Here is a 27,205-nt window from a genome sequence, read left to right as displayed (position 1 = left end):
CAGTATATTTGGTATATTTTAGCACCTTATTAACATTGCGACCGGTCTTGTCTTGATGTTTGTGTACACCATCGAGTTCTTAACGATTTTTATCCCGATAAAAGTTGCAAGATATTGAATGGCCAACAGTTATGATATACCTAGCTGGGCTGGCAAACCGCCCACGGGGCTGCACTTGGACGTGCTTAAGGACGACAAACTGGTGCAAAAGCTAATGGTGGATGATAAACGATGCTATTTATTTGGTCGCAATAGCCAAATGAATGATTTCTGCATTGACCACGCCTCCTGCTCACGAGTGCATGCCGCCTTTGTTTACCACAAGCATCTAAACATTGCTTACCTCGTGGATTTGGGCTCAAGTGAGATTTGCCGCCTACTTGACTTGGAATGTTAAGTATGTAGTTTTACTACAGTTTTTATTCGTTCTTGCAGCCCATGGCACATTTATTGGCACCCTGCGGTTGGAGGCACATAAGCCGACACAACTGCAGATTAATAGCACCTTTCATTTTGGCGCATCGACACGCAACTATATACTAAGAGAACGTCCGTCGGCCGGTGGTCAGCATGCAAACATCATGGAGGATCTGCCGTTGAGCGAAACAAGTGATGGCGCTTTGCTGGGGCTGCCGGAAACCCAAACCGAATTAGATGTAAGTTTAAAATGTAGTGAATGTAATGCCCATGGTCACACAATTGCTTTGTAGAACCTGACAGAGTACAATACGGCACACAATCGACGCATTTCGATGCTTGGTATTGCCGACGATAACAATCTGCGCAAGCAGAATGCCTTGAAGCAGGGCCGCAAACGTCGCAATGTTACCTTCAACGATGAGGAGATTATCATCAACCCTGAAGACGTTGATCCCAGTGTGGGACGATTTCGGAATCTAGTGCAGACAACTGTTGTACCTGCCAAACGCTCCCGTTACGAGCCCAATCACATGGGATTGCACACGGGCAGCGGCAGTAGCTCAAATGCAGCGAGCATACTCTCAGCGAGTCACCAAATGTTCCAGCAGAGCATAGTCGAAATGAAGCATCAGCAACAACAACATCAGCAACTGCAACAGCAGCACCATCAACAGCATCAGTTGCCTGCGATTCCCCATTCGCCATTGTATCAGGGATTACCGGCTAGCAACAGCGATGCGGGAAATCAACTGAAAAACAATGAATTTGAACCCATTTCACCGCTTGGAATTAACTCCAAATTAGGCCTAATGCTGCCCAATCCGGCACCCGACGTGACGCCTATCTACGAGGAGCCACTTGTGCCTAGTTCATCCATAGCACAAAAATTGGCCATGGCCAATGCGAATGGTGAGTGCAGTGTTCATACCTTCAGTACGAATCCCTTCAACAATTGTGTTCTTGCAGTGCGTCGATTTGTGGACGAAGTGCATGATACTAGCGGCGAAAGTGACTCGATGTGTCCACAAAAGAAGAAGTACGCCAAAGAAGCATGGCCAGGTCGTAAGCCAATGCTTGGACAGCTCTAAAAGCCCATCAATAGAATGCATTGAGTTTCCAGTGCAACATAAAAGAAGCTGATCATCGGGGAGATAAAACCTTGGACAAATAGAATGCTTTGCTTCCAATTTCGCCTGTTGAAATCTCTCAATCCCGTCGTTTACAAATTGATCAAATTGTAGTCACATTTCCCAGCAAATAACAACAATTTATACATTACATTCTGCTTACATTTTACAACTGTGCGGATAGCGAGGAAACGGTATCACATCGCGTATATTCTTCACACCCGTCAACAGCTGCAGATATCGCTCGAAACCCATGCCAAATCCGCCTGTTGGCAATCCGCCGTATTTGCGCAGCTCCACATACCAACCCAAGCTCTTCGGCAGCTGTGGATGCCTACTGAGTTGCTCAGCATCAGGTTCGCGCAAACTTCCGCCGCACAGCTCACCCACCGATGGCATCAGCAGATCCAGGGCATGCACTAGTTGTGGATTGCTGCGGCAAGTTTTCATGTAGAAGGGTTTCTGTTGTGCCGGCCAGTCTATAACGAACACTGGTGTGCCGCAGTGTGCAACTAGAAACAGTTCCTGCTCCTTGCTGAAACCCTCATTGGGAGTGACAGCGCTTTTGAAGCTTTGTTTGTTGGCTATAACCAATGCGAGCGCCTCATCGTAAGATAACGTTTTCCACGGTACTTGTAACCAAGCCAGATCCGAGCTAGCATTGGCGCTCTGCTGGCAGAATTGCAGATCAGCAGCGTTTGCATTGAGCAGGCGATTAGTAATCTCCTTCAGCATGCGTTCTATGAAGAAAGCCAGGGTTTCCAGCTGCTCCATATGCACCAGCTCTGCTTCGAACATATAAAACTCGGCTAAATGCAATGGTGATTTGGAATTCTCGGCACGAAAGGCAGGGGCCAATGTATAAGTATTGCCCAGGCCGTAGGACATGGCCTCCAAATGTAGCTGGCCGGAGACGCTGAGGAAAACCTTTTGGTCAAAGTAGCTTTGGTCCGATGGAATATTAGGTCGTGCCATTTGTTTCAGCAATTGCTCCGACTCTGGCTGCACACGAAAAACCTTCAAGAAAAATTGCAGTTAATCTACGAAAGTTATCAGAGACGATTTGTGCTACTCCAAACCTCTCCTGCTCCCTCACAGTCGTTTGTAGTCAACAACGGCGTGTTGATCTGCACAAAATTGAGCTCGTCCATGTAGTCGTGGATGGCCTTTTGTGCCCTGTGCCTAACACGCATTTGTGCGGCAATATAGTCGATGCGGGAGCGCAAATGCAGATGCTCACGTACATATTCGGGAGCATGCTTCTGTTTGGGTGAAAAGGGATAGCCATCCTTTAAATGACCATCCGCTTAAAGAGAACAAAACAGATAAAATGGTGTTAAGAATCACATCCTATAGAATCACATTATAGTTGCTTACTTAGAGACTCTACTTTGTCGGCATGCAGCTCCAAGTGTCCATTGGGCGCCACTTGAACACAACCTGTGGCGCTGACAGCGCAACCCGAGGTCAGCTGCTGTGTTCCTGGATTACGGGGCACAACAAGCTGGAATTTCTCATTCGTTGATCCATCGTTGATGTCCAAGAATATGTTGTTTTTCAGTCGCCTCACATTTTTTATCCATCCCTGTAAAGCCACGAATGTTATCCAAGCGAATCTTTGAATGAAAATTGGTGCTCACCTTAACGTGCAACGTGTCTCCAGGCTTGCTAGCTCTGCTTATTTCTGCAATGCGTTGTACGCTACTGTGAAATCTTTTAAATAACAACATTGTTTCCCTTTTTATACAAGAGCCGGCGAAACAGCTGACCAGCTTAGTGATGAGCACACTTGATTGCATAAAAGCTTCATACGCTGTTTATTCTACAAACTTTAAATACAAATTAAAACAGTGTGTTAAATGATTTTATAATTGAACAGTTTTATTATATATATTTGTAGAGCCATAATGCAACTCAAAAGTCGATTAAGAAATATGCGGCGGTAAATGTAGAATGCACGAACATTAAAAATCGATAACATTTTCAATGCAAATTCTTATCGCACGCAGTTTGAAATTTCTCAATATTATGTTGAACCCATTCATTTGCATTCTTCAGAAGATTAGGATTATTAACAAACTCTTGCTGGTCCGCCTGCTTGGTAGCGTCTCTATCTTTGCCGCCTCTGCGAACAAATCCTTCTTCGCCATCCTTTAGAATACCCACGGCAGCCATTTGATGCATATTAACTGATTTATTTTGCCGAAAATTGCCAATACTCAAATGATCGAGCAATTTTTGCAATCCTTCTGCATCTGGTCTGCAATTCAAAAAGTCACCGACTCGGTTCACAGTCCCCGGTAAATCAATCAGCATGTCCTCATAGTTAAGGAAGAGCACATTCGACAGGTGGCTGAATTCCTTAGCCTCCTTCACATGGCTGTAGTAAGGCAGCCAAGGATCTGAAATAATCCAAGTTAGAAAGCTGACTCATGTTTCTATGCTAATGCTTTGTAAACACATATTATTGTTATGGAATTATTACAAAATACATACATATAAACTTTTAACTTTCTTCCATTTTTATATGTAAATGAAGGATCGTCTAATACTTACTTAATCCCTGCTGAAAATAACGCCAATAACGTTCGAAATCGCCGGTGTAGCCCTGTGTGCGAAACAATCGATTCAAATGATAATAGGAGACGGCCACATCTTTTGGATTACGCGCCACATAAATGATCTAAAATGAGATGGATGGTGTTCATGCAAAAAGACATTTGTTTCAATTTGAATTTATTGCATGCCTTGCACTTCTTTTCCAAAACACTCGGCGGCATCAAGGAAAACGGGAAATGTGTCTTTATGAAGCGTCGCTGATTTCTAGGCAGTTCATCTAATGTTTCGTAACCTGGTCGAGAAATGAGTTCAATAAACTCAATAGCCTTATCATTACCCTCATTCTCTGCGATCAGCTCAGCTTTAACATCATTATGCATAAACAAAGGAAATCTGAAAAAAAACAAGTATTAAGTATATCGAAAGAATCCCCAAGGAATTTCCCTTGGCACTCACTCAAAGAAAGGAAAACGCTCTGTTAGCGGACGTTCTTGGGCCTGTTCAAAGTCCAAACCGTTGGCAACCAGCCAAATGAGCTCTTGTGTCCACGTGGTGCCCGAACGTGGCACAGTGGTGATCCAAATATCATCGGGTCGTGCCTCGAAATTATAGTATTGTTCCGCCTCTTCTTTGAACTTGTGGGGAAAAAAGTATCCCTCGGGTCCGACTTGTACAAATCCCGTGCGCTCACCTATTCAGATTTATAGGATTACTAAGCAGTAATCTAGTTGTGTTCTTATACAAACCTTTAAAGTACTCCAAAAGCTCCGTATTGATGGCGGGATCTACGTCGCGTATGCGATGTGGAAACTTGACCTGTAACTTATCCATTTGCACTCCACAAGTGGCTAGCACCAACTAAACTGGTTGCCGCTTGCCAATATGGTCGGGAAAGCGTTTCTTTTACAGACTCAATACATATTTGACTGTTGCACTTTCGGCTTAGAGAAAGTGACTTGACTCTGTCTTGAATTCGACAGTAAGTGCTGGCCCAAGCGGAAAATAGTTACTGTCAATGTACTTGCTTAGCAATGGAATTAATTAGACATCTCGACTCAAGATATACCCATTAACTAATAGTTCTGCAATAAATAAAATAATATCTTTATAGATGCTAGGACAGATGAATATTATAGTGTTATAGCAACAGACAATTTTTTATTCACAAATATCTATGTATGTAACAGTCACAAACAAAATAATTACGACGTTCGTCGCCAAAAAAATACTTCTTATTTAGATAATTCAAATAATATTGTCTGAAAATCTGGCTGAAACCTTAAAAGATATATAAAAACCAATGATATTGGGCAAAAATTATATTATATATTTGGTATTTTTTGGTATATTTGAAGCTCACTAGATACTTGTACATATACATATCTTTGTTCTTTAAAATATTCAAGGAAAATCTTTTTAATATCACTTTCTAGATATGTATATGGTTTAAGTTGTGGTTCATTCTAACGCTAATCATGAATATTAATACAATAATTAAATAAGTTTTTTAAAATGCAAATGATGAAAAAGTTGAATGTTTTCTTAATTAGCTTAAAAAATAAACATTTTTTTACTGTTGAGTTTAATTTGTAAAATTTTGCACACAACGATTCGCGTCGAATTCAATATTAGAACTGACGCTCAATTTTAAAATCACTCATATCATACAGCCAGAATTCAGTTGTTATATTCTTCTTGACCTCCACTTATTAAAAAAGCCCTTTCTATTTATAAATAACCATACACAATTTATACACGGCGCAGATCAATGGAGTGACATAATCTTTTATAATTAAATTCTAATATACATATATTTACAACATTTGCATAAATTATTTGAGACCAATACCTATACAATTATCTTTTAAGGATTTAAACACCTGCGATAATTGACATGCTAATAGATTTTGTTACAGTTACCTCTTTTGCCAAACTTACCCATAAGTGATCAAGTGTATCTCCATGTTCTGTTTTTATGATAAACAACAATTTTCACATTACCAAATTATAAATGAGCATACCCATCCAACTAGTGACCTAGGGCACCTAATTGTGTCATGTACATACATACTATATGTAATAACAAAAACATATAATAAACACGATTAAGAGGCAGTTTAAGCTACGTTAACTTTATTTGGAATTTCACAATCAAAATTTAAATGTTGTGGTTAGTAATGAGCAAACAGCTGAACTTCTCAGCTTACTTAACAAGCGGGCATAGTGCAGAGACGCTGCTTCACCAGACGCTGGGGACAGGCTTGACCTGAGCGAGCATGTGAGCTGACGAGATAGCGATATCCCTGGGAGTGGCCGACGCCACAGCTAACACTGCATGGCGTCCAGTCGGACCATTCCGACATGACGCAACGCTTTGGCACATTAACCTCTTGCTCCTGCTCCTGCTGACCATCGTTGATCTTGTTGCAGGTCACCTGACAGTCATTTTCAGTGAGGAAATTGTTCCGGTTGCCACGACAGCCGCCGTAGGTAAAAGCCTCGCAGCGACCGGACTCAGGATTGTAGGCATAGCGCTGATAACTGCCACGGCAAGGACCTGCTTCGGCCTGCTGTACGCAAATCTCCTTGGCCATTTCCTGGTTGATGTTACAGTCCAGAGCATGCTGGCACTCGCGTTGTTGATGCAACTCCATGCGTTTTGTGCAGTCGTCCTTCTCCTGACCATCTTCAAGCAGCAGCAAGCGCTTACGTATGGCACTACCACGTCCACAGGAGCCAGAGCAAGGACTCCAGTCACTCCATTGCGTGGTCGGGCACTTGGGATCGGGCAGTTCCACCTGCTCGAAAGTGCAATCCGGTCGCATACACTTGTTCTTCTCCACAATGGTAATGTGCGGACAACGCTTGCGACCCATGGGATTCACAAAGGTTCGGGTACGCATAGTGATGCCAATGCCACAAGTGGCAGAACACTCTGACCAAACACTCCAAGGCGTAGTCTTGCACAAGCCAGCTCCTTCGCCGTTGTCGCTTACCAGTGACTGCGAATTGGCAAGATTCTCGCCCTCATCTTCATCTCGATCTTGTGCACCCGCACCATTGGGACACTCTGCTAAGCTTGCCACGCACATTTCCTTGGACACCAGTTGACGTGTGCACTTGCTTTGCTCAGCGTGTGCAGCATTCACATATTGACGACTGCGCATGCGGATTCCCTTGCCGCAGGTGACGGAGCACGGGCTCCAGGCTCCGAAGTCGCTCACTCGGCATTCGGCTGTAATAACATCACACAACTAGTTAGCTTTCTTTTCATGGATAGGGTATTCCAATTTTCTGGAAACTGAAATGTGATTGGATCTCTATTTGTTTGTCTATCAGTCTAAACACTTTTTATTAAATAGCTAAATCTTAGAGACAGTGAGAACCATAGACATTAAGTTTGGGGACCATAGTCCTGTGGATCATCCGCAGATCGAGATTGTATTCTAATTTGACCATGCTATCTAGCTCGCAAATCACAATGCGACTAATCTATTAAAAAGTTTTTTGAGAGAGCTAAATTAATGGTAATAGATGACCTCTAGAATTGCCATTACAAATTCCAAATATGGTGACCCAGACGCGCCTAACAAGCTTTCCTTTTTCACTTAATTAATTGTATTTTCAAGGCTGAAACTTTCCCATCACACTCAATATTAATCTTATAAATTCAATATGAATTACCAAAGTTGGAGTAAAGATATAGAAAATGAATTCGACCTTTAGCAGGTATGCTTAAGATTGCCCCAACTAAATTATGGCTGTAAATTAGATCAATGCGATTTCAATCTTACCTCTGGTATCGTGCTCCTCGGCATCGTCAGAGACTTCCAGCTGGAGGGCTTGAAGGAAGTCGTCGTCGCAGTTGCGGGAAACGATCTTTTCGCGACGGAGATATAGCTTAGCTAAAGGTGTCATCTTTTGAGTCTGTGGGTTATAAAATGGTGCACGTGGATCTTCCGGGTACATTGTTGTGATTTTATACATGCGCTCTCTAGGCTGCGTCTCAGCATTGGGTGACTATGGAAGATAGAGTTGTGTGGGATGTAATTTAACATTTAGGAATGTCACTTCTACTGACCATGTAGGATATACCACTATCGGTGCCGGCATCCCAGGGATACAAATCGAAATCCAGAGACTCCTTCCAGCTGCAGTCCGAGGTACACAAATCAACGCCATTGATACCAACCACCCAGTCGGGAGAAGGGCCAAACATGGAGGTTAATGAGACCTTTGGATGCTTGCGATCAACACGGAATTTGGACGATGTATTTTGATTGACATTGGGATACCAAAGTCCTGCAGCCTTAATCAGAGTTCGTAACTTTGGACCTTGGGCGCGCAGCTCAGTCTCCAAAGCTGTTGGTGATCCCCATTCAGCCAATGAACGGAAGCCATCGGTCGCAATGTGATTTTCGCCCCAGAAGGAAAAGTTTGCTTCATGGGAGGCACCAATCACGTCGGAAAAATGCGTTAGCCAGATGGCAAAAGGATAATCCTTAGGATGTGTCTCGTTTGACCAGATTCCTTCAAAAACAAACTAAAATTTACGGTACAGCAAAAAACTATGAATTGTTACTAATTGGGTAGGGCTTACGCTGTATTTGGCCTCATCACAGGCGCAGCATTCCTTTTGTGTATCTGCTGCATTTAATTTGTGCTCACAAATCACCTGGGTGAGCTGACCGTCATCAGAGAACCAAGCTCTTGGTCCCTCGTACACCATGGCGGACAAAGAGACGCATCCTGACCCTGCTTCGGGGGCCACCCACATAACCTGCACCTCAGTCTTGGGTAGATTGTCAGCCTCGGACACCGTGTTCACGCAGCGATCATTGAACTTGGTAAGCGAATCGCTGAAAAGCTGGAAGCGACCAACACGACGAGGACTGGCAACTTGGGGACGTCTGGCGCCGGTGTGTGCCTCAGCAGCGATGGTGAAATGGGTGAAGTGCTGAATTTTCGTATGCGTGCGAGAGCCGAGCAGTAATACTAGAAAACACCAAAGTATTAAACGCCAGTCAATTCAAATAACCGTTTCGTTATTGTACTCGATACTTTGATCGTGTATTTTGTAAGAAACGAGAATATTCTGGTGCATACTTCGATATGACAAGTGGTGTTTTGCAGATTAACATGTGGCAAAGATGGAAAAATTGTTTATGTACTTGAAGTGTTTTCTACGTATTAGCAATGAACTTTATTTAATCCGATAATCGCGGGTCCGTAAGCAAAAATACAAAGACACGATACTTTTAAATTAAGTATATTTCCTCAAAGTATTTTTAATTTTTTCTGTTTTTGGTCACACTATCACATAGATATCGAACGTGTTATCGATTTTTCCCCATCTCTAATATGCGATCGCTACAGCCGCGGTTTGCTTACAACAAATTATTTGAAAATTACCGAAAGCAATTATAAGCGAGATGAGTTTGTTTGCTAATCTTCTATTAGAAACATGTGTAAATTTCGAAAAATGCGGCGATGTGGTAGTATCACGAAAAGAAAATATCGTGGGATTGTCTTGTCAGTTTTGTTATGACATATTCAACAGTGTGATTGAATTTTTGCATCACTTGCAGAAGATGCACTGCGACATTCTTGAATTTCCAAGAGAACACAACGTGTATACGATGGATGAAATAATGTCTCTTGAGGACGACGACGATGAGGTTGATTCACATGTTATTATAAACGAAGAAACAGATAAACAGATTAATGACATGGAAATTGGACTAGATGCTAATACATTACAAATCAACATACTAAAGGAAAACAACCTTGTCAAAGGCAATCAAATTTCCGGCACAGAAATGTATCGTCAAGGTGCTGAACTTAATAAATCTCTTGTCACTGGATATGATAAAACACTAGCTCTGAAACCTGGGATAGAAATTAAGTGTGAAAGACAACTTCAAAAACCTGGAGCCTCAGATGCAGCAAAGGAATCTTCCACATCCATAACTCATAAAAAGATTAAGCGAATAAATAATACCAAAGAGGAACTAAATGCTGGAATTACTGCATCAACTGAAATTCAGGACGAAAATAACGTTAATTCATTAAGACTTAAAAAAGTTAACATTGTTAATACACACAAAAATGCAGAATTGGCGCAAGAGGTCTATGTACCTCAGAAAAACATACCTAAGGTGAAAGAAAATAATATAAAGCTATTAAAAGAGAAGAAAAATACTGGTCAACATGATCTAGAGACTCCCGTGAGTCGTAATAAGCCAACATTCTACAATCTTTTAACAATGAATAGCGGAGAGAAAAGAACCAAACCCAAACTGAAAAAGTCATTAATAATGACTGAAACCAATTCATTAAAGACCGATTCTTCTTTTAAGCTGGACTACAAAACCCATCGAAATTTGTCTTCTATAATTATTGATAAAATTGAGTACTTGCCGAATATTGATTTAAATTTCCTCAAAACTTCTAAAAGCACAACTAAGGAAACTTCTACATTAGAAGTGAAAAAGCAAAACCCTCTTCGGGAATCTTTTTCTGACAGGTCAAATCCGGCGATGTGGAAAAACAAACCACCCAGGAGACCTACATATTCAGAAGGGCTAACAAGTCAAATCTCGACAAAACCAGAAGTTAAATCAAGTAGTAAACGATCATTAGTTGAATCGATTGATGAAATTAAAATGTCAATAATTTTTGATGATAATTCCAAAAGAAAACTTCCAAAGAATGCGACATCTAACAGAACGCTTGATATTAAACAGGTAAGTTATCTATATAATAACTTACTTTCAGGGAAAAATATCCTGAATGTTTTGCATATTATATTTAAGACGGACTTAAGTGAAGAGCTATTGGGATTGGAAGATATTGAGGTAAAATCAGTTGAAACCACGCATCCTAAATTACGCGATGATTGTGTACTTCTGCAATTTGTTGGCGTAAGTTATGACATTTTTATTCATTTTCGATCAGCATTTTTTGAGCTCTCATTTATTTGCAGTTGAATATTATCAAGGATCCATATTACGAGGACCGAAAACCAGTGGAATTTTGCGAGGTTTTGCGCTCAAAAGCTACTAAGTTCAGCAAAATACTAAGGGATCGAGACATTATATGGAATTTTCAAAAAAGTGCAACTAAGCAGACATTTCAAAAGATCGCTAGTGAATTGTCGATGCTCACGGAACAAGCAAATAAATTTCTTATGGCTGATCTAAATGTGAGCGAAGTGAAGCGCATTTTGAACTTAATTAGCAAATGGTATACGCATCAAACCACTCAAAAATTATTTAAAAAGGTTGAACTTTCATCGACAACGGAAAATTACTTACTGTTGTTTGGCTTTCTGCCCAAACTTAACAGATGTGTGTATTACTGTGAATGGTGTGATGAATGCAGCACTAACAGATCACGCTACAATGAACATCGGATGAGCCATTTACATAATTTCTATTGTCCACAGTGCGAAAGAGGATTCCTAAAATACGGCCAACTGAAAACCCATTTCGAAATCCTACATGGAAGCACTTAACATGCAGCCTTTTAAAATCATAATACTATACAAATTGAAATAATTGTACACCAGCATAGAATAAATAAATGATTTAATACTAAATACAAGATTATTGTATGCTCGAGTCTGTCCATTGTTATCTATGGGGTCATTAGGCCCCGTAACCCCAGTGCTGATTATGAAACCTTTCAATCTCAAGTGAGACAAACCAGACTAGACCAGGCCACCTTAACTTACAGTTGTATGCCTTGCCAGGCACATAGCCATTGGGACCATCAGCCACAATTAATTTGTATCCATTATCGCCGCGTGTTCGTCGACCATGGGGCAAATGTGTGGGAGCCCGTGAACAACCAGCCGCTGAACTAATTGTGCCGGCCACAACACAGGCAACCACAATGATGCTGGCAAGCAGCCGCAGTGAATGCGACATCTTAATCTTAATCTATATTTTTGTATTCTACTCAAATACAACACAAAATAATAATAACGCGACGCGACCGCTTCAGGCAATGCACACAAACAGACTGAATCCCATTTCTGAACTGCTTTTTCGAGTTATCATCAAAATGAGCCGACAGCTGATTACTGCTCTCACAATGGATGTACATCGATTAGCATATGTACTTTGCTCCTAGTGATTGAACAGCTGCCACGGGATCTGTGTGGATGGATAAAAAAGAGTTTGTTCGTATGACCAGTATTGAAAATTCACTTGTTCTGCGATGTCTTCCGCGTTTTATCTAATGGAGCGTAAGCAACTGTGATAAGAGCAAATGTCTTCGTCTAAATATAGTACACGACTCTCGGCAGGAGACCTCGGCTTAAGTTGACACTGATGATGATACTCAAAGATTGTATTCGTATTGTATTTATTGTACGCAATTCTTTATTTTACTTTGTTTGTTTCGCACTTGTTCACTATACATATACATATATTATTGTACATACATACGCATGTATATAGTATAAATGTTGTCATATAATATATATATATAAATAATAGTATTACATGTACATTTGATTTTTGGTAACAATCTTTATATCATTTCAAAATGCAGCATAATATTAAGTATACCATAATATATGTGTGGTTTATAAATTTGTAGGTTGGCGTTGCATTCGTTATACTCGTACTGCTATACTACACACTTTCAATCGGGAATTCGCATCTACATAATATATAGTAAATAACGCTCTAGTCCAGATTCCTAGCGAAATATAATATGTTGGCATTTGGTCAAGGATAACCGAGCTAGATGCAGTTAAATCAAATTGGGAATTTGTTAGGGAGGTGCCAGATGAAGTTAGCTACCTGAGATACACTCGTTCACGTAAGATCACAAAAGATAACTAACATAATTTACAAATTAAAGAGACTTGATAGGTAATACTTTAAAGCATAATAATAGCAAATCACAAGCGTAGCACACATCTAATACTAAAAGGTTAGTATAGGTGTCTCTCGATGATCCAGCAAATCTGAAACAACAGTAGGGATTAGAATATTTCTAATAGCGAACTCTGAAGGCAGCAACTCACCCTTGGCAATGCTCCACCAGGGCAGTGTGACATAAGTGAGGAATGCATTGAGTGGCGTCGATTGCTGGCGACGATTCTCCTTCCAAAAGTGAAAGGATTGTGTGAACCCTCGACTGGTCCACAGTGGATTGTAGGCACCATCATCGAGTTCTGTAAGCAAACGGATAAAAGTCAGAACAATGAATTCCAAGTTCAGCACAGTTCAATGTTATATGCATGCAAAGTGGCAGGAATATCGTGAGTGTATAATTTATAACTAATAAGATATCGTAGCAATGACCTTTGAGTGCCTTTTTGGGAAGATCGCACCAATAGTATATGTTAGTGCCGTCCGGTGTGCGACGCTTGGGTACCAGATGCAGCACCTTGTTATAATAGGATTGCTTGGAGGTGCGTGGCAATGTGGCGCTGCTTGCTTGTGGCTGATTGCCATTGGCCACATCCGCCTCGCCATTTAGTAGGGGTGATACCGCATCACCACTTGTGGCCCCTAACTCCTCTTGTTGCTCCTCGTTATTATCATTAGTTGTGTGGTCAGCCGGCGCCGTCGTTGGTGACAACGTCAAGTCCAGCTGCAATGGATGGCTCTCTGATTTAACAGGTACACGTATACACTTCTCAAAGCGATGCATCGACACCGTCACTGGCACCACAGTGGGCGGTGATGGGGTGCCAGATTGCTCCACCACGGGCAGCTCTTCACGTCCGCGCACGCTTATCATCATCTTGCTGTCGCTTTCGCTGAGTATGGCCATCTTGGCAGAGCAGGCGCTATCGCCGGACTCTGCAGCCTCGCCGTTCAATGAAGTGGCATCATCGGCCAGCTCGTACTCCTCCACCTTGGTAGCAGAATCTGTCCCAGATGCTGTTGTAGGTGCTGTTTTGGCATCGTTATTGTTGTTGTTGCTGCCGCTGTTACTTTTTGCTTTTGGTGTCAGCTTTGACTTTTCCTTGCTTCTCTCTTTGTCTTTGTCTTTTTCCTTCTCCTTGTCACCTGCTTTGGCATTGCGCAACCTCTTGGGTGACATCTTGGCCAGCAGACTGCTGGCTCCATTGGCTTTCTGGTTCGAAGACTTCTTATCATTCTCTTTATCCTTCTCCTTCTCCTTGCTTTTGTCCATCTCCTTTGCCTTGACAACACGCACTCGCGATGCCGCTGGCGCCTTCTTGGCACTTCCCGGGATTGGCACACTCGTCCGACGATCGGCGGCACTCAATGAGACACTGCGTGTGATGTTGTTGCCCTTGCGCTTATTATCGCTAGAGCTGAGCCGAAGACTGCCACGTTTGCTGACCACAAGTTCGCTCTCCACACACAGAATGCTGGGCGGTTTGGGTTTGAGCTTCGTCTGACGCTTGTCGGGCATTTTGCTGAGGCAAGCTGGCGTCTCATTAGATGCATCCTCGCAGCTGGGACAATACACTTCCGACATCACCGGCGTGTCTATGGCACTGGCCCCCGATGTCCAGCGTTTCTTGCACTTTTTGCCACCGAAGCAATTGCAGCCTGTGCTGCTGCTGCCGTTGTCGTTGCTGTTGCTGTTGTTGGACACGGTCACCTCGACGGCAACGCTGAGCGGCGGAGGAGTGACGGCTGGAGCCGCAGCGGCTATCTCATTAACCACGGATTCTGGAACTGGGTCAGACGGTGTGGTGGCATCTGGTGCCTTGTGTGGTTCGTCACCAGCACACGCTTGAGCTAGATTGAGCGTTTCACAATTCGGATTTGAGTGCAGTTTTGTCGCGGAGGCCGAGAAAGCAGGACGTTGCTGATCTACAAGTAGATATAGATCGGTTTTTTGTTTGCGTTTAAAAGCATATACAACGACACATAAAACAACCGACATACAATCGGCGTCCAAGCAACTTATAACATAATTGTTTCGCCAACGGGATCAAATAAGCAAGGGAAATCATAAATAACCAGGAGATGGCGGAGGGCAGGAGTCGGGTAGCGGGTAACGGGTAGCGGGAGACTCTAATCAATAGGGCACTATTTGATTTTGGTGTTAATTATTAATTGGGATGCGGAGTGTAGGAATTAGTTGGTGCTATATATATAGACATTGGATAGGCCTAACTGGAGAAATGAGTAAACAGTAACCAGTACCGAATGAATGATCTATCAGCTAACCCATCCCTGTTAATTAATCATTTTCGCTAAAACATTTCACATGTTTTCTATGCTTTAATCTACTATATTCATCTCTGTTCTATTCATTGAAACTGAGTGTAAAGTAATCAACAATTTGAAACTTAAAAGCAAACATAAATTGCAAATAATTAATTTTGGTTTTACTGTAGTTTAGTTGTCCTGCTTTCTCGGCAATATATCATGTATTGATTACAATATACAATATACATTTATACGTTTTCGGCAATCCTTTTTCGTAATATAACAAATATTGTACACATTTGATTGGTTAGTGTGAAATTTGAAATTTGTTAATTTAAGGAAAAATCGTAGGAACCACAACATGTTTACGTTTACAAGGAAAGAATTGATCACAGCAAGCAGAAGAAGCGCAACACAAATCAAGCTATTTGTACATAAAACATAAATACATAGCAAATCCACATTATTTACATAAATGATCTGAAGAGCATGCAATTCAACAAATACACAAATGTTACTTGAACTAAAGCTAGTGGATTAATCCCAAACACTGCTTACCGTCTCGCAAGTCTCCGGCTTCAATCTCAGACACTTCACTGGCCAACGAGTCGAGTCCTTCATTCTCGGAACGCGCCTTAGCGCCAACACTAGCGCTGGTGCCACTAGTCACCATGTCCTGGTTGGTGTTCTTGGTGCGCCAGCCGTAGCGTGAGAAATTATTGAGATTGGCGCTGGGATCGCTGAGTCGTCGTTGATGGCGATACGTGCAATAGTCATCGTTCTCCTCCTCCCACTCGTCCCACATGTCCGTGGCACAAAAGCCGGGCTCGCTGGTTGGCGTCTCAACACCCGATCCCTTTGGCTTCGTCACCGCCATCTCAGCGTGTCCCTTGCCCTGCGGTCCCTTCATGCGTACGAATTCACAGCGCGTTTGCACTCCAGCACCGCTGCTAAACAAGCCAAAGGACATTCGCTGCGCCACCTTGGAACTTAGACTGGATTGCTGCGCTTACAATAAAACTCAATCAGGCATCTATTTAGGTAGGAGGAATAATAGTTCACTTACTCTGGCATCGTAGACTTTCTTCAGTGCATCGTAACGTATCGATCCCAAGAAGATGACACCCTGAACGGCACCATCCTTGTCATTGGCCACCAGCTCGACGCACACCATTTCGCCATCGCGCACCAGAATGTCGCTGAACACCTCATCGAAGTTGTCCACCATGAAGCAAATGTGTGGGTACGTGATCTCTTCGCCCTCGCCCTTGGTGTCCATCTTCCGACGACTTGGACTAGCATAGACACGTTGTGAGTGCCGACGCAGCACTTGCAACTCTTTGGGCGATGTTCGGGTGCAAATGGCCAAGGTCAATGTGTAGTCAAACTGATGTATAACCATATTCAGGTAAACAGTCTCCTCCCAATCCACATCTGGGTCTCCAATGGGCAGTTTGCGCGAGTCCTTGCGAAATACTTCAACTTCAGTCTGCAAACACACAATTGAATTAAGTGCACCTGATAGTGATGTACACTTACTTACCTCATATTTTGGCATGTGACGCGATGAGCTCTTCACATGCTTCTTGCGCACAAAAAAGAGCAAATCATCCGAGTCAATGCTGTGCACTGGCTCCGTTTGAAATAGAAAATGCCGCACGAACAAATCCGTCCAGTATGTTGTACCCTGTAGCACTACAAAGCCGCCATCTACAAGGACACATATATTATTACGGTAACTAATAATATATTTTTTATATAAAATAATTTTATTTATTTTTTACTTTTCGAAAATTTGTTTTCTTCAATATTACGCAGTTATCTTCTTTATTTTTGTGTCATCTTGCTGTATATTTTATTCATAGTCATGCTTTTGAATTCTGTATTACAAACCCAAAGTTTACATATTACCGTTTTTAAGGAGAAATTTGTTTTAAGCAATATTACATATTTTGAAAATAAGAATATGTACATAAGTAATATAAAAGAGTTGAAAATCTTATAGAATTGCTTATGTAGGAGATCGAAATTTGTACACAAACAAAGAAACATACATTAGATCACAAATTATTCGTTCCATTTTTCACAATTTCTTTCTCTTGAAAGTTAGAAAACGAAACCATATTCTTAAGTGGCAAATACAAATTGTTTAGTCGATATAATATTCGCTGGTATTGTTGAATAAATGGGCATCAGACCAATTTCCGCCCCCTCGACAAAGCGTAACAAAGACTTAAGAGAACCCTTCCTTCAATGGCATTGTAAACAAAAGCGAAAATCCGGTTTGTGGATCGCATACTTCAAAGTATAATTGTGTATGTATATGCATACACATACAAAGCTAATGCACGTCCAAAGTGGAGCAAAATCTGCACACACACTTTTACAGACACATTTACATTGGACAAGGGTAGAAGGAGTTGCCGTTAGAGAGCACTTGATAAATCGATAATGTGCAAATGTAGACAAATTTCTCATAAACTTAAAATAGTTGATAATGGATTATACAATTGAAAGATAAATTTAATCACCATCTTTGAGCAGCTGTCGCATCTCCTTAGTGCGCTGGAAGTTGATGTCCTCAAGCAGCTGCTGGAGTGGAGTCTGTGGTTTGAGCAGAGCACCCGCTGCACTCGCCAACGCCATGGCGATGACGTCGCTGGGATGATTTTTCGGTTTCGCAAGCTATTAATTATTTCACAACTTTGCAATATTTCTGCGGCTTTGCATATTGATGTGTTAAATTCACTTCTATTAGACGAGCAATGAATACGGTTTAAACAGCGGGCAGCGACTAACACACTCTTCAATCTTGCAGCCGAGTAACAGAGCTCTATCCACCTTTTGTTTGGCCACCCTATTTTCAATCTTGGGGTTGTTTGTCTCACAGCTGGTTCCACTTGCGTATCATCTCCAGTTTCTCTTATTTTGGTTAGCCAGCTGTTGTGTTTACAATTACGCCGAAGAATTACTAATCGCGACCTGCTCTCTATCACAAGCTACAACGATAACACAACAATGGCAGTATATTAAGCTTTAATTGCAATTTGAGTATGTCTACAGACATCAATGTGTAAGCTTTTTTAAACATATTAACTTTATTAATATATTCAACACTAATTCCGATACCCTCAACACTAATTCCTATCAACTACCACCACACAACAAGTTCCGATAACAGAAGCTTTAAGTAAAATTATCGATTATTGCCTATTCAAATTTGGTGTTTTTCAAAAGATTTAAATAAACGGTTATTAACATCTGTATTTTAAATAAAACAAAACGATAAATTTAATTGATAACATCATCATTTGATTGCTGAAGTGCTTTCATATCGTTCTGCAGCTCTTTTAATTCCCGTAGCATATTGCGAGCCAATTGACCCTCAGGCGTTGAAATTGGTTCGTAGAGTAGCATTCGAAGCGCTTCTCGTGACATTACTTCAGTCTGCTGGAGCTCAGCCTAAAAAGAAGTGCAAATGAGTTAAATAGAAACTTTACTTTTCAATTGCTTTACCAATAAATCGGAAGCATTGTGCTCTTGTTCGCTGTACAACTTGCGTCCCAACTCTGCCTGGGTATTGGCCAATTCATATAGGGCAATGGCCTTCAATCGGTTAAGTCCTGGCGCCACAACTTTTAGCACAAGCAATATTTCTTGGCACAAGCGAATCTTTCGTTCGTAAACTTTACGATTGGGACGATGAGCCATGTTTTGCAGAATCTGTCGCAGTATGGAGGCAATATGTTGCTTCAGATCCAACATAATGTAATGATTGCCATGCAACAAACGTCCCAGCTTGACGAGCAACAGTTCCAGTCGATATATATCGTCGCGTGCATGAAACACCTCCTCCTTGGCGCGCTCCAGAACATTGGCTACGAACTCGGCTTTCAGCGTATGCTCAGCATTGAGCAAACACTGCCAAACTCCAGTGTCCGAATGGCGAACAATGTAACCACCAGGTATGCAGCTGGTACAGACAAAGCTGCTCATGTGCGTGCCCAGCTCTGTGGGATCCAAGCAACGCACACATTGACAATCGAAGCATTTGCCAGTCTTCAGAATATGCCGACGTTCCTCGGTGCCCAGCAGAATATTGGTGTAGCAATTGTAGAGAATCTCTCCAGCAGCTATAGCTCGACTGGCGTAGACCTTAATCTGCCGCTGCTCATCGATGGCCGTCACCAGATTAGGCAGGCAGCTGTGCGCGAAGAGAGCAGCTCGCATGTAGATGCCCCTCATGGCACCACCTGTTTCAGGAGCTCGTATCTCATAGGCATTGATGTCCGCAATGCCCAGCAAACGTTGCAGTAACTCAGCATCGATATCAGCGCCATTGTGCAGCTGGAGCAGCAAGCCCGTGGCATGCAGTGGCGCTATTACCTCCTCCTCATAGTGTCTCCAAATGTCCGTATCACGTCTGACAGCCAGCTGCGACTCCATCTGCAGCAATTCCTCATACTGAGCCTGCGTCTCGGTGTGTTCCCGCAGCAGCAGATACTTTAGAGCGCCATGGACCTCTGTATGTGTCTGCAGCTCCTCCACTTGCTCGGCGTTCAACTGAAGATTCGCTAGACGCTGGCAATCCCTGCTCTCGTGACTGGCACATTCGCCACACAGCGGCAACAGTCGACACTGGCTAACAACTCCCCAGGCAAGGCAAAAGATTTTATATAATGCTCAGCTGGTTGTTGGAGACAAAGACAGAGACTTACCCGCAAAACGATGTCGTCAGCTTGTGGCAGCTGCAGCAACGTCGATCCGCACTGTTGGCCAGCAAAAGGGTCGGCTGCTCCAACAGCACTGTCTCTCCAGCTCCAATATGGCGCGAGGCAATCACAAACCTAGCCATGGATTACAATAAGGAGTAGGAAGTTGAAGCGATGGAGAGATGAACCCACCTGCCCAGCGTTTCATTGTGTTTCACCTCACATTTCTTCAGAAAATCTTCACTGACTGCGGCCATTCTATGAAGTACAATTTGCCGATCCCTTCGTGGGCTATAAATTACGTGCAGCGTCGTCTATTATCAATCGCAAACTGAATAGTGTGGTGTCTAGTGGCCGACATTGCATGTGGCGCGAGTGCAATTCGCAATTCGCAATTCACATTTCTCATTTATATTTAAAGGCAATTCTTTATTTATTTCAACCCGATTCGATTGATACCCATTCTTCCCCGTTGCTCTCTGGCAGCGAGCTGTGTGTTTGGCTGTTGAACCTTCTGTGCTGTCGTCCACGTTCAGGGCCAGCACAATAGAAACTATGACTAAATTAATTCTCTTTTATTTGCAATCATTACAGTTTGCCGTATTTCATCAGATCCGACTCGATGCGCTCCAGCTCCATTCCAATGCGTTCGGTCAAAAATCCCTCTGCGGAGTTTTCCGGCTCGAACTGCAGCAGCTCCAGGGCCTCCTTGGCCACCTCTCGTGCTCGCATCAACAGCGCCTAGCATGGCGAGATTATAAGTATTCTAATCCTATACAGTTTTCCGTTAGACCTTCCACTTACCACATACTCCTTCTTGCTGACATCGGCATCGGCAAACTGCAGCTCAGTTAGCTCCACAAAGGCCACCAGGTACTCGAATAGCGCTATGGCATACAACTTGGAGATGCCAGGCACAACAGCGCGACAAACTGGCAGCAGATCTGCGCATAGTTCGACGCGTCGTTGCATCAATTTCTTGCAAGGATCATTCAGGGAATTCATCAAAGTCGCCGCACGCAAAATGCTGGCGATATTCTGCTTAATGTCCAGCAGTAGAAAATGATTGGGATGGAACAGTTGCTTGTGCTGGGCCAGCAACGACTCATAAGCCTCCAGCTCGCCCTTGGCATTGACCAGAGCACTGCCTACCTCGCCGAGCAGCTCATGCACATCCCCAGCAGGCATCACTGCTCCACAAGTCGCGCTCATGCAGCGCCAATCGCCGCTGCCAGCCAACTCACAGACAGCGTAACCATCGGAGCAATCCCTGCACTTCATGCTGCTCATGTGCGTGTTCAGTTCAGTTGGATCCAAGCAACGCGAGCAGGCGCAATCCATGTGCCTGGTGAGACGCAACTGATGCTGCCGCTGACTAGTCCCCATCAAAGGATTCGTGTAGGATGTGTGCACAACGGTGCCCGTCTCTAGCGGCACTGCAGCATACAGCTTCATGTTGAATTGCTCGTCGAGGGACACCACAGTGTTGGGCACACAATGGTGCGGCAGACTGGCGCCGCAGACATACACGCCCTTCAACATGTCGCCATCGCGTGCCGTCACCTCGAAGGCGTTGCTGTCGATGCGGATGCAGTGCGCATGCAAGATGTCCGACGTCAGATGCTGTTCAGGCAAGGCTTCCACCAAGCCACTGCTGATTATGGGACGCACAACCTGCTCCTCGTGCTCTTGCCACATGCCATCCTTGTCACGGTAATCCTCCAGCGTGATGGGTCGATTCACCAGCGGCTGGCATTGGTCTCGTCGCGCTGGATCCTCGAGCAGCAGCAGCAACTTGAGCAGCGCACAAATGCTGTAGTGCTTGACCAGCAGATCCTTGCTGATCCGACTGCCGGCGCCGCTAGCGAAGAAGTCGCACTCAAAGGCATCGTGATCACTGCAGTCCATGCACAGCGGATACACCTGACACTTGCGGCAAATGATGTACGATTCCTGCATGCATTGGGCGCACTTTAGCTGGCCGCATTCCCAATGAGGCGCCACCATCAAGGGCTGCTCGTCCAGCAACGTTTCGCCCGCCTCAACTCGCTCGCTGACCACCAAGTGCCTGGAATGTGATGCACAAGTTGTACCATTAGCAATACCATTATGAAGTAAGCATTCGCAATTCGTGTCCAGCACCTGCCCAACTGCTCATTGGTCACCTCTTGCAACTTTTCGCTGTAATCTTGCATTGTTTCCCCGATTACGTGGATCTTCTATGTCTGAAACACAACAACAACAACAAAGACTTTTCATTTCATTGTTTACTTAATTTCGATTCGATTTTCTTTCTTTTTTTTTTTTGATTTTCACGGCAATGCGCGTGCTGCGGTTACCTAAAGCGAACGCTCCCCGGTGACTGCCAGAGGCACATTATAGTTGGAGTCGCCAATTATAAATATCCAAGAGAAAAGTGATCCTATTCTCACTCTCTCCTCTCTGTGTCGGTCTCTCGCTGCTATCTCGGTCTATGCTGGGGCCCAAAGAATTTCCCTCGGCTGATCGCTTGGATGTGTACTAAGTACTTTGGCTAATTGCGTGCGTAACGCAACGCGTTGTTGCTCGCTTATTTTTAGTTAGTTGCTCGCCGGCCTTTTTAGCAGCAGCAGCAACAGCAGAAACAGAAACAGCAGCAGCAGCCGATGCTGTCTCCATTTCTGTGGGGTTCGCGTTTTCCTCATTTGTATTCTAAATTGGTTTAATCGATCGTTAAAGCAGTTATCGATCATTAAAAAAATAAAAAACAGTTTTGTTCTTGCATTTGATTTTTGTATGCGTTAAAGTTTTATTTAAAATATTCCTTTGCCATTTCTTTTCCATTTTCTGTCTTACACACATGCCTTATTTTGAGGAGTGGTTGTGTTTGTGTGTGTGTGTATATACGTGTATGTGTGTGTGGCTACTAATCATAATTAAACTTATGTCGATTTTAAATTATTATTATCGCTTTTGCTCTGTCTGTCAATACACTTCAAACTACAAAAAAAACTTAGCTTCGTTAAGTATACGACGAGAGTGTTGTATGTGTGTGTGTTGATTTTAATTGCTGGTGTAATGTGTTTGTTGTTTTTATGTTGTATTGGCGCTAATTTGGGGCCAAAGAACATACAGAGATACACTTTGTAAATCGTAATGATAATAATTAATTGTAATAATAATGATAATGATTATCAGAGCGCCTAATGCACTCGGAGATGTTCATAAAAGTTATACATGTACATATAGGTAATCCATATACATACACATCTATCTATGCTTGTGTGTTCGTTTAAGGTATATTCTTAATTTGATTTCCTTTTTCTCTTGATCATTTGTTTTTGTTTGTTTCTTTTGTTTTGTTTTATTTTGTTTTTAACACTACAGTTCACGCGAGCACACGCACATCTCTTTCTGTGTGTGTGTGTTCGGTTGCGACTTTTATATGTAAATATATGTATTGTATGTGTGTGTGAGTTTGTATATACGTAAGTAGTAAAAAATGTATTTTGTTTTTATGCTTATTTGCTCCGTTTGCCATGTGCACTTACACATCTATTGGCTTTTTGTACTCTACGTGCCTTCTTCGACTCCACCGGCTCCACGTTGCCAGCACTCGTCGGATCAGTTGCTCCGACAGCCGTTGGCAATGTGTCGCCGGCGGCACTTGATTGCAACTGCTGCTCCGATGATGAGATTCCACCATTGCCATTATTGATCACTGCCAGCTTCATGGACACTGGACTGACAATGACACCGCTACGTTGATGCTGCTGCTGCTGTTGTTGTTGTTGTTGTTGCTGCTGTTGTTGTGACTGCTGCGGTTGATTGCCATAAAAGAGCTTCGTTGGATAGCCACAATTGGCGCTTTCAGTCGGGTGTTCCTGCTGCTGAACAACTTTCGTATTCGAATTCGAGTTCATGTTTGCGTTAGACGATGACGCATTGGACGCAATTGCTTTGGACGTTGCAGCGGTGGTTGCGGTGTCGGCATCGAACACTGTCGCATACTTGCGCTTTAGATTTTTAGCGGCCAAATTAACGGCCAGCAGCTTGGCTGTGGTGGTTTCGTCTGGTGAGGCGAATGGCTTCTCAACGGTCACCGTGACTGTGGTGGTCACAGCATCATTATTATCAGTAGATCCATTCGCATCTCCATCTGCATCGGCTTCAACATCCGCATCAGCATCAATCTCCTCGTTGATGATGATTATATTCTCGGGATCCACTCCCTGATTAACCAGTGCCTGCAAGTCCTCTGGCGGCAGCACTTGTGGCAGCTTTTGATTGCACGAGCTGCAAACTGGTGGAATGGCGGGACTCTTGGAGCGCCAGAATTGTAGCTCGGTCTTACACTTGTTGAGTTCCTGCGGAAAGAATTAATATTCCATACATTAAATCTTTTGAAATATATTTTGCGAATCGAAAATCGTTGCTTAGGCTTATAAATATTATTTGGCACAGAAAAAGCTATGAAATAGGCGACTTCGATTTAACAGAGCCGTGAACTTATGACATTGAAATCCAGATTTGTTGAGTGGCCATTAAGTGCAAACGAAGGTCAGGCAAGATGCCCTTAAGCGAGTTACAAGTGGGCATATGTAAAAAGCCTTCCTTATTGCAATGATTTACAAAGTATTTCTAATATGTAAGTATCTTTCTAACTATGACATTATGTTTAAGATAGCTTACCTGCAACAATGTGGAAAATTTGCGAGCCATTTCCTCATTCTTTTTGTCATTCTCGTCTAGACGGTTTGCATATTCAAGCGTCTGCTTCTGATGCTCGGCCAGCAGATTCTGTTGCTCCGCCAGCTGCTTGCCCTGCTCAGCAGCCTTGCGCTTGCAAGTGCGTAGCTCGGTGCGCAGCACCGACAGCTGATTGTTGTACATCTTCATGCCCTGTTTGATCTTGCGTATTCCCTTACGCAGTACCATATGATTCTGAGGTGGTGAGTTATTCGAATTGTCCGAGAGATCCGAGCTGATGGCCAGAGTAGCTTTAAAGGTAAATAGCAATTATGATTTCATTCGTGAAACTTATTATTATGCTGATATAGCTTACGCCGCTTTGTGGTGATGGGTAATTGAAAGAAGTCCTTGTACGCCAGGCCAGGCAGTGTGGGTTCAATGCGATCCTTAAAATACTCCATGGCCATGGTGGAGAGATCAAAAAGTTCATCGGTGACGCGATATGGACGCTGCAATCGCGGCGTAATACTTATATAGTTCAAAATAGACTGGACCTCATCGAGTATCTGTCGGGAAATAAAGTTGCTTCATTAGGAATCTTGAATAAGGCATTAATTGAGAGGATCTACTTACGGCACCCGGAAAGAAACAGCAATGACCACGCTCAATGTGCTTGCCCATTGACATTTGGAGCAACGAGAGGCGCATGTAACATGTTTCGATAATGTCGCATTCACAGGCCAACGGATGATTGCGGCGTGCCGACTCCCGACGTGGCATGCTCGCCTTGATCGACTGGAATCGATTGAATGTCGTCTTTATTTGCCTGGCGAAGGCGGCATTCAGCATATTCATGCAAATGTCGTTCATCCGATTGGATACCTAAAAGCAAGTAGGGGGGTTTAGGGTCATCTAAAGTTAAAAATATATCAGCAAAAAAGGGGCCCGCATCTCAAAATCTGAAGGCCATCTATAACAAACATGCTTACGAATGTATCAGATTACTCGGCTACCTACTTTACAATACCAAACGGATCGCAGGACCAGTCACAGATACAAACAAGCTAGCGATGTGTGCGTGACACGACATGTCAAGAACTCAACGATAGCTGCCACGTCAACTAATAAAACAGATAACGCGACTACCTACTTTACTTTACGCCATTGCAAACGGATCCCAGGGCCACTCGCAAAAACAGGCAAACAAGCTAACAATGTGTGCGTGACACGCCATGTTGATCTGTCTGTCGCCTAACGTAATTAACGTTTGCTTTCAATGCAAACTGATGAAGCAAGAAACTAATGGCAATCTGTCCGTGTCACGCGCTCAACTCTATAGTCAACTTTTGAGTGGTAGAAATAATAAATACAATAGCAGTAGAAGAAACAACAACAATTCCAGGCAGGTAGTTGATGAATAACTGGCAACATGCCCCCTCCCCCCACCGCAACCGAGACGACCCACGCGCATTCTACTTACATTTTGCAAATTGCTTTTTATTGATTAAATAATGGGGCAACACTGACGCCCCTCCCACCACCTATCCCATAAAGCATTTTTTGGTCTCTCACACTTACCGATCGCAGATTGCTAATTTTCTTATAATCCAAGTAGCCAAGTGTTTTATGAATCAGTTCCGTGGGCAAATCAAGAAAATTCAAAACAGGTGCTGCAATTGTCGCCACCGTTGAACTGGAGGCAGCAACCTGCTGCTGTGGATGTTGATGGAGTTGTTGATGTTGATGCTGGTTTTGATATTGTGTAGTGCGTCGCACCACAGAGGCTCGAGTGGACGATGTTGGCGTCTCTTCGAATCCGGCACCAGCACCACACATTTGGCGCGTTGAAACCATATTGATGCAGCAGCTGGAGAAGCAACAACACAGCACTCAAAATGCCAATGCCAAAATAGTTTGGATACCCGTAGTTGTTACTGAGTGAAGTTGACAGGCGCTATTTTGTGCTACTGCGAATTAAATTAACAACAACGTTGTACCATAAATATGAGCGTGCGCTAAGAAAATATGTATTAAGGAGCGAATATTAATTTCGATTATCGCTTTGATTATGATTGACAATCTACCGATGGATGACAGGCTTCATTCAAATAAAAACATGTACCCAGCAAAGTAACTCGTTTGAACGACGAGTACAGTGGACGACGAGAAGAAATTCATAGTAATTTAGCTACGCACTTCACGAATATTGAAGTGATTTTCATACCCGTTTTATTCAATGGAATTATTGTGTGCACATTGTTTGCTGTATGTTAATTATCGTGCTAGAGCGTTTAGTGCACAGCACAACACTTTTTAGTTGTATTCGAAACGTTTTCATTGACTTTTTACACAATTTCAACAAGCACAATTAAAAGTACATTCACGCTAAAAAAAAATGGTCGAAGACGTAGGAACCTGACCAGCGTGACCGCAGGTTGAATTTCAAAATATACTTTCTAACGTTTAATAGCTTGGTTACACTTCCATGCCTTGCGTGTAAAAAGGCGCACTTTTTAAACAGCATTTACTAGCATTTACACCGTAAGCCATATTTGTACTG

General features: G+C 43.0%; 9 protein-coding genes across 11 annotated transcripts; 2 read left to right on the top strand and 7 right to left on the bottom strand.

Moving 5' to 3' along the window:
- Nucleotides 1-31: 31 nt before the first annotated feature.
- LOC117569096 (nuclear inhibitor of protein phosphatase 1) lies at nt 32-1,698 on the top strand. The gene is made up of 4 exons (XM_034250112.2): nt 32-362; nt 436-656; nt 711-1,329; nt 1,387-1,698. Exons 1-4 carry the CDS (start codon nt 119-121, stop codon nt 1,506-1,508), a joined length of 1,206 nt encoding a protein of 401 aa, XP_034106003.1. The 5' UTR covers nt 32-118; the 3' UTR covers nt 1,509-1,698.
- An 8-nt stretch (nt 1,699-1,706) lies between these two features.
- On the bottom strand, nt 1,707-3,392 carry LOC117569095 (probable asparagine--tRNA ligase, mitochondrial). The gene is made up of 4 exons (XM_034250111.2): nt 3,188-3,392; nt 2,925-3,132; nt 2,627-2,853; nt 1,707-2,564 (listed from the first exon to the last, which is right to left on the bottom strand). The coding sequence occupies exons 1-4, from the start codon at nt 3,344-3,346 to the stop codon at nt 1,707-1,709; spliced, it is 1,452 nt and encodes a 483-aa protein (XP_034106002.1). The 5' UTR covers nt 3,347-3,392.
- Nucleotides 3,393-3,508: 116 nt separating this feature from the next.
- Nucleotides 3,509-6,140, bottom strand: LOC117569098 (sulfotransferase 1C4). The gene is made up of 6 exons (XM_034250115.2): nt 6,045-6,140; nt 4,853-5,188; nt 4,563-4,797; nt 4,295-4,499; nt 4,104-4,230; nt 3,509-3,949 (listed from the first exon to the last, which is right to left on the bottom strand). The coding sequence occupies exons 2-6, from the start codon at nt 4,935-4,937 to the stop codon at nt 3,531-3,533; spliced, it is 1,071 nt and encodes a 356-aa protein (XP_034106006.1). The 5' UTR covers nt 4,938-5,188; nt 6,045-6,140; the 3' UTR covers nt 3,509-3,530.
- Nucleotides 6,141-6,211: 71 nt separating this feature from the next.
- Nucleotides 6,212-12,138, bottom strand: LOC117567299 (spondin-1). Its single transcript, XM_034247182.1, has 5 exons — nt 11,842-12,138; nt 8,707-9,101; nt 8,188-8,649; nt 7,901-8,126; nt 6,212-7,341 (listed from the first exon to the last, which is right to left on the bottom strand). The coding sequence occupies exons 1-5, from the start codon at nt 12,035-12,037 to the stop codon at nt 6,314-6,316; spliced, it is 2,307 nt and encodes a 768-aa protein (XP_034103073.1). The 5' UTR covers nt 12,038-12,138; the 3' UTR covers nt 6,212-6,313.
- LOC127565681 (protein teflon) lies at nt 9,441-11,702 on the top strand. The gene is made up of 3 exons (XM_052005389.1): nt 9,441-10,852; nt 10,922-11,029; nt 11,092-11,702. Exons 1-3 carry the CDS (start codon nt 9,539-9,541, stop codon nt 11,620-11,622), a joined length of 1,953 nt encoding a protein of 650 aa, XP_051861349.1. The 5' UTR covers nt 9,441-9,538; the 3' UTR covers nt 11,623-11,702.
- Nucleotides 12,139-12,468: 330 nt separating the features above from the next.
- On the bottom strand, nt 12,469-18,310 carry LOC117567298 (uncharacterized protein KIAA0930 homolog). Of its 2 annotated transcripts, XM_034247180.2 has the most exons (7): nt 17,794-18,310; nt 16,806-16,972; nt 16,329-16,751; nt 15,821-16,265; nt 13,427-14,920; nt 13,147-13,296; nt 12,469-13,086 (listed from the first exon to the last, which is right to left on the bottom strand). In XM_034247180.2, exons 1-7 carry the CDS (start codon nt 17,906-17,908, stop codon nt 13,046-13,048), a joined length of 2,835 nt encoding a protein of 944 aa, XP_034103071.1. In that variant the 5' UTR covers nt 17,909-18,310; the 3' UTR covers nt 12,469-13,045. The 2 variants fall into 2 exon arrangements, with proteins under 2 accessions (XP_034103071.1, XP_034103072.1); XM_034247181.2 differs by lacking the exon at nt 13,427-14,920 and having other exon boundaries at nt 12,471-13,086.
- Nucleotides 18,311-18,435: 125 nt separating this feature from the next.
- On the bottom strand, nt 18,436-20,315 carry LOC117568450 (uncharacterized). The gene is made up of 4 exons (XM_034249124.2): nt 20,167-20,315; nt 19,981-20,109; nt 18,779-19,904; nt 18,436-18,724 (listed from the first exon to the last, which is right to left on the bottom strand). The coding sequence occupies exons 1-4, from the start codon at nt 20,229-20,231 to the stop codon at nt 18,554-18,556; spliced, it is 1,491 nt and encodes a 496-aa protein (XP_034105015.1). The 5' UTR covers nt 20,232-20,315; the 3' UTR covers nt 18,436-18,553.
- A 221-nt stretch (nt 20,316-20,536) lies between these two features.
- LOC117568451 (SET domain-containing protein SmydA-8) lies at nt 20,537-22,416 on the bottom strand. Its single transcript, XM_034249125.2, has 4 exons — nt 22,314-22,416; nt 22,117-22,199; nt 20,779-22,042; nt 20,537-20,715 (listed from the first exon to the last, which is right to left on the bottom strand). Exons 2-4 carry the CDS (start codon nt 22,167-22,169, stop codon nt 20,563-20,565), a joined length of 1,470 nt encoding a protein of 489 aa, XP_034105016.1. The 5' UTR covers nt 22,170-22,199; nt 22,314-22,416; the 3' UTR covers nt 20,537-20,562.
- Nucleotides 22,417-22,785: 369 nt separating this feature from the next.
- On the bottom strand, nt 22,786-27,051 carry LOC117568449 (putative uncharacterized protein DDB_G0282129). Of its 2 annotated transcripts, none has more exons than XM_034249122.2 (6): nt 26,870-27,051; nt 26,224-26,612; nt 25,279-25,527; nt 25,019-25,211; nt 24,646-24,953; nt 22,786-24,320 (listed from the first exon to the last, which is right to left on the bottom strand). In XM_034249122.2, the coding sequence occupies exons 2-6, from the start codon at nt 26,497-26,499 to the stop codon at nt 23,475-23,477; spliced, it is 1,872 nt and encodes a 623-aa protein (XP_034105013.1). In that variant the 5' UTR covers nt 26,500-26,612; nt 26,870-27,051; the 3' UTR covers nt 22,786-23,474. The 2 variants fall into 2 exon arrangements, with proteins under 2 accessions (XP_034105013.1, XP_034105014.1); XM_034249123.2 differs by having other exon boundaries at nt 26,224-26,609.
- Between the last annotated feature and the right edge of the window lie 154 nt (nt 27,052-27,205).

This window comes from Drosophila albomicans, chromosome 3 (genome assembly GCF_009650485.2).
Source record: "Drosophila albomicans strain 15112-1751.03 chromosome 3, ASM965048v2, whole genome shotgun sequence".
Taxonomy (NCBI): Eukaryota; Metazoa; Arthropoda; class Insecta; order Diptera; family Drosophilidae; genus Drosophila; species Drosophila albomicans.
The sequence above is the reverse complement of the archived record's forward strand: the minus strand, read 5'-3'. Positions and strand labels throughout refer to the sequence as shown.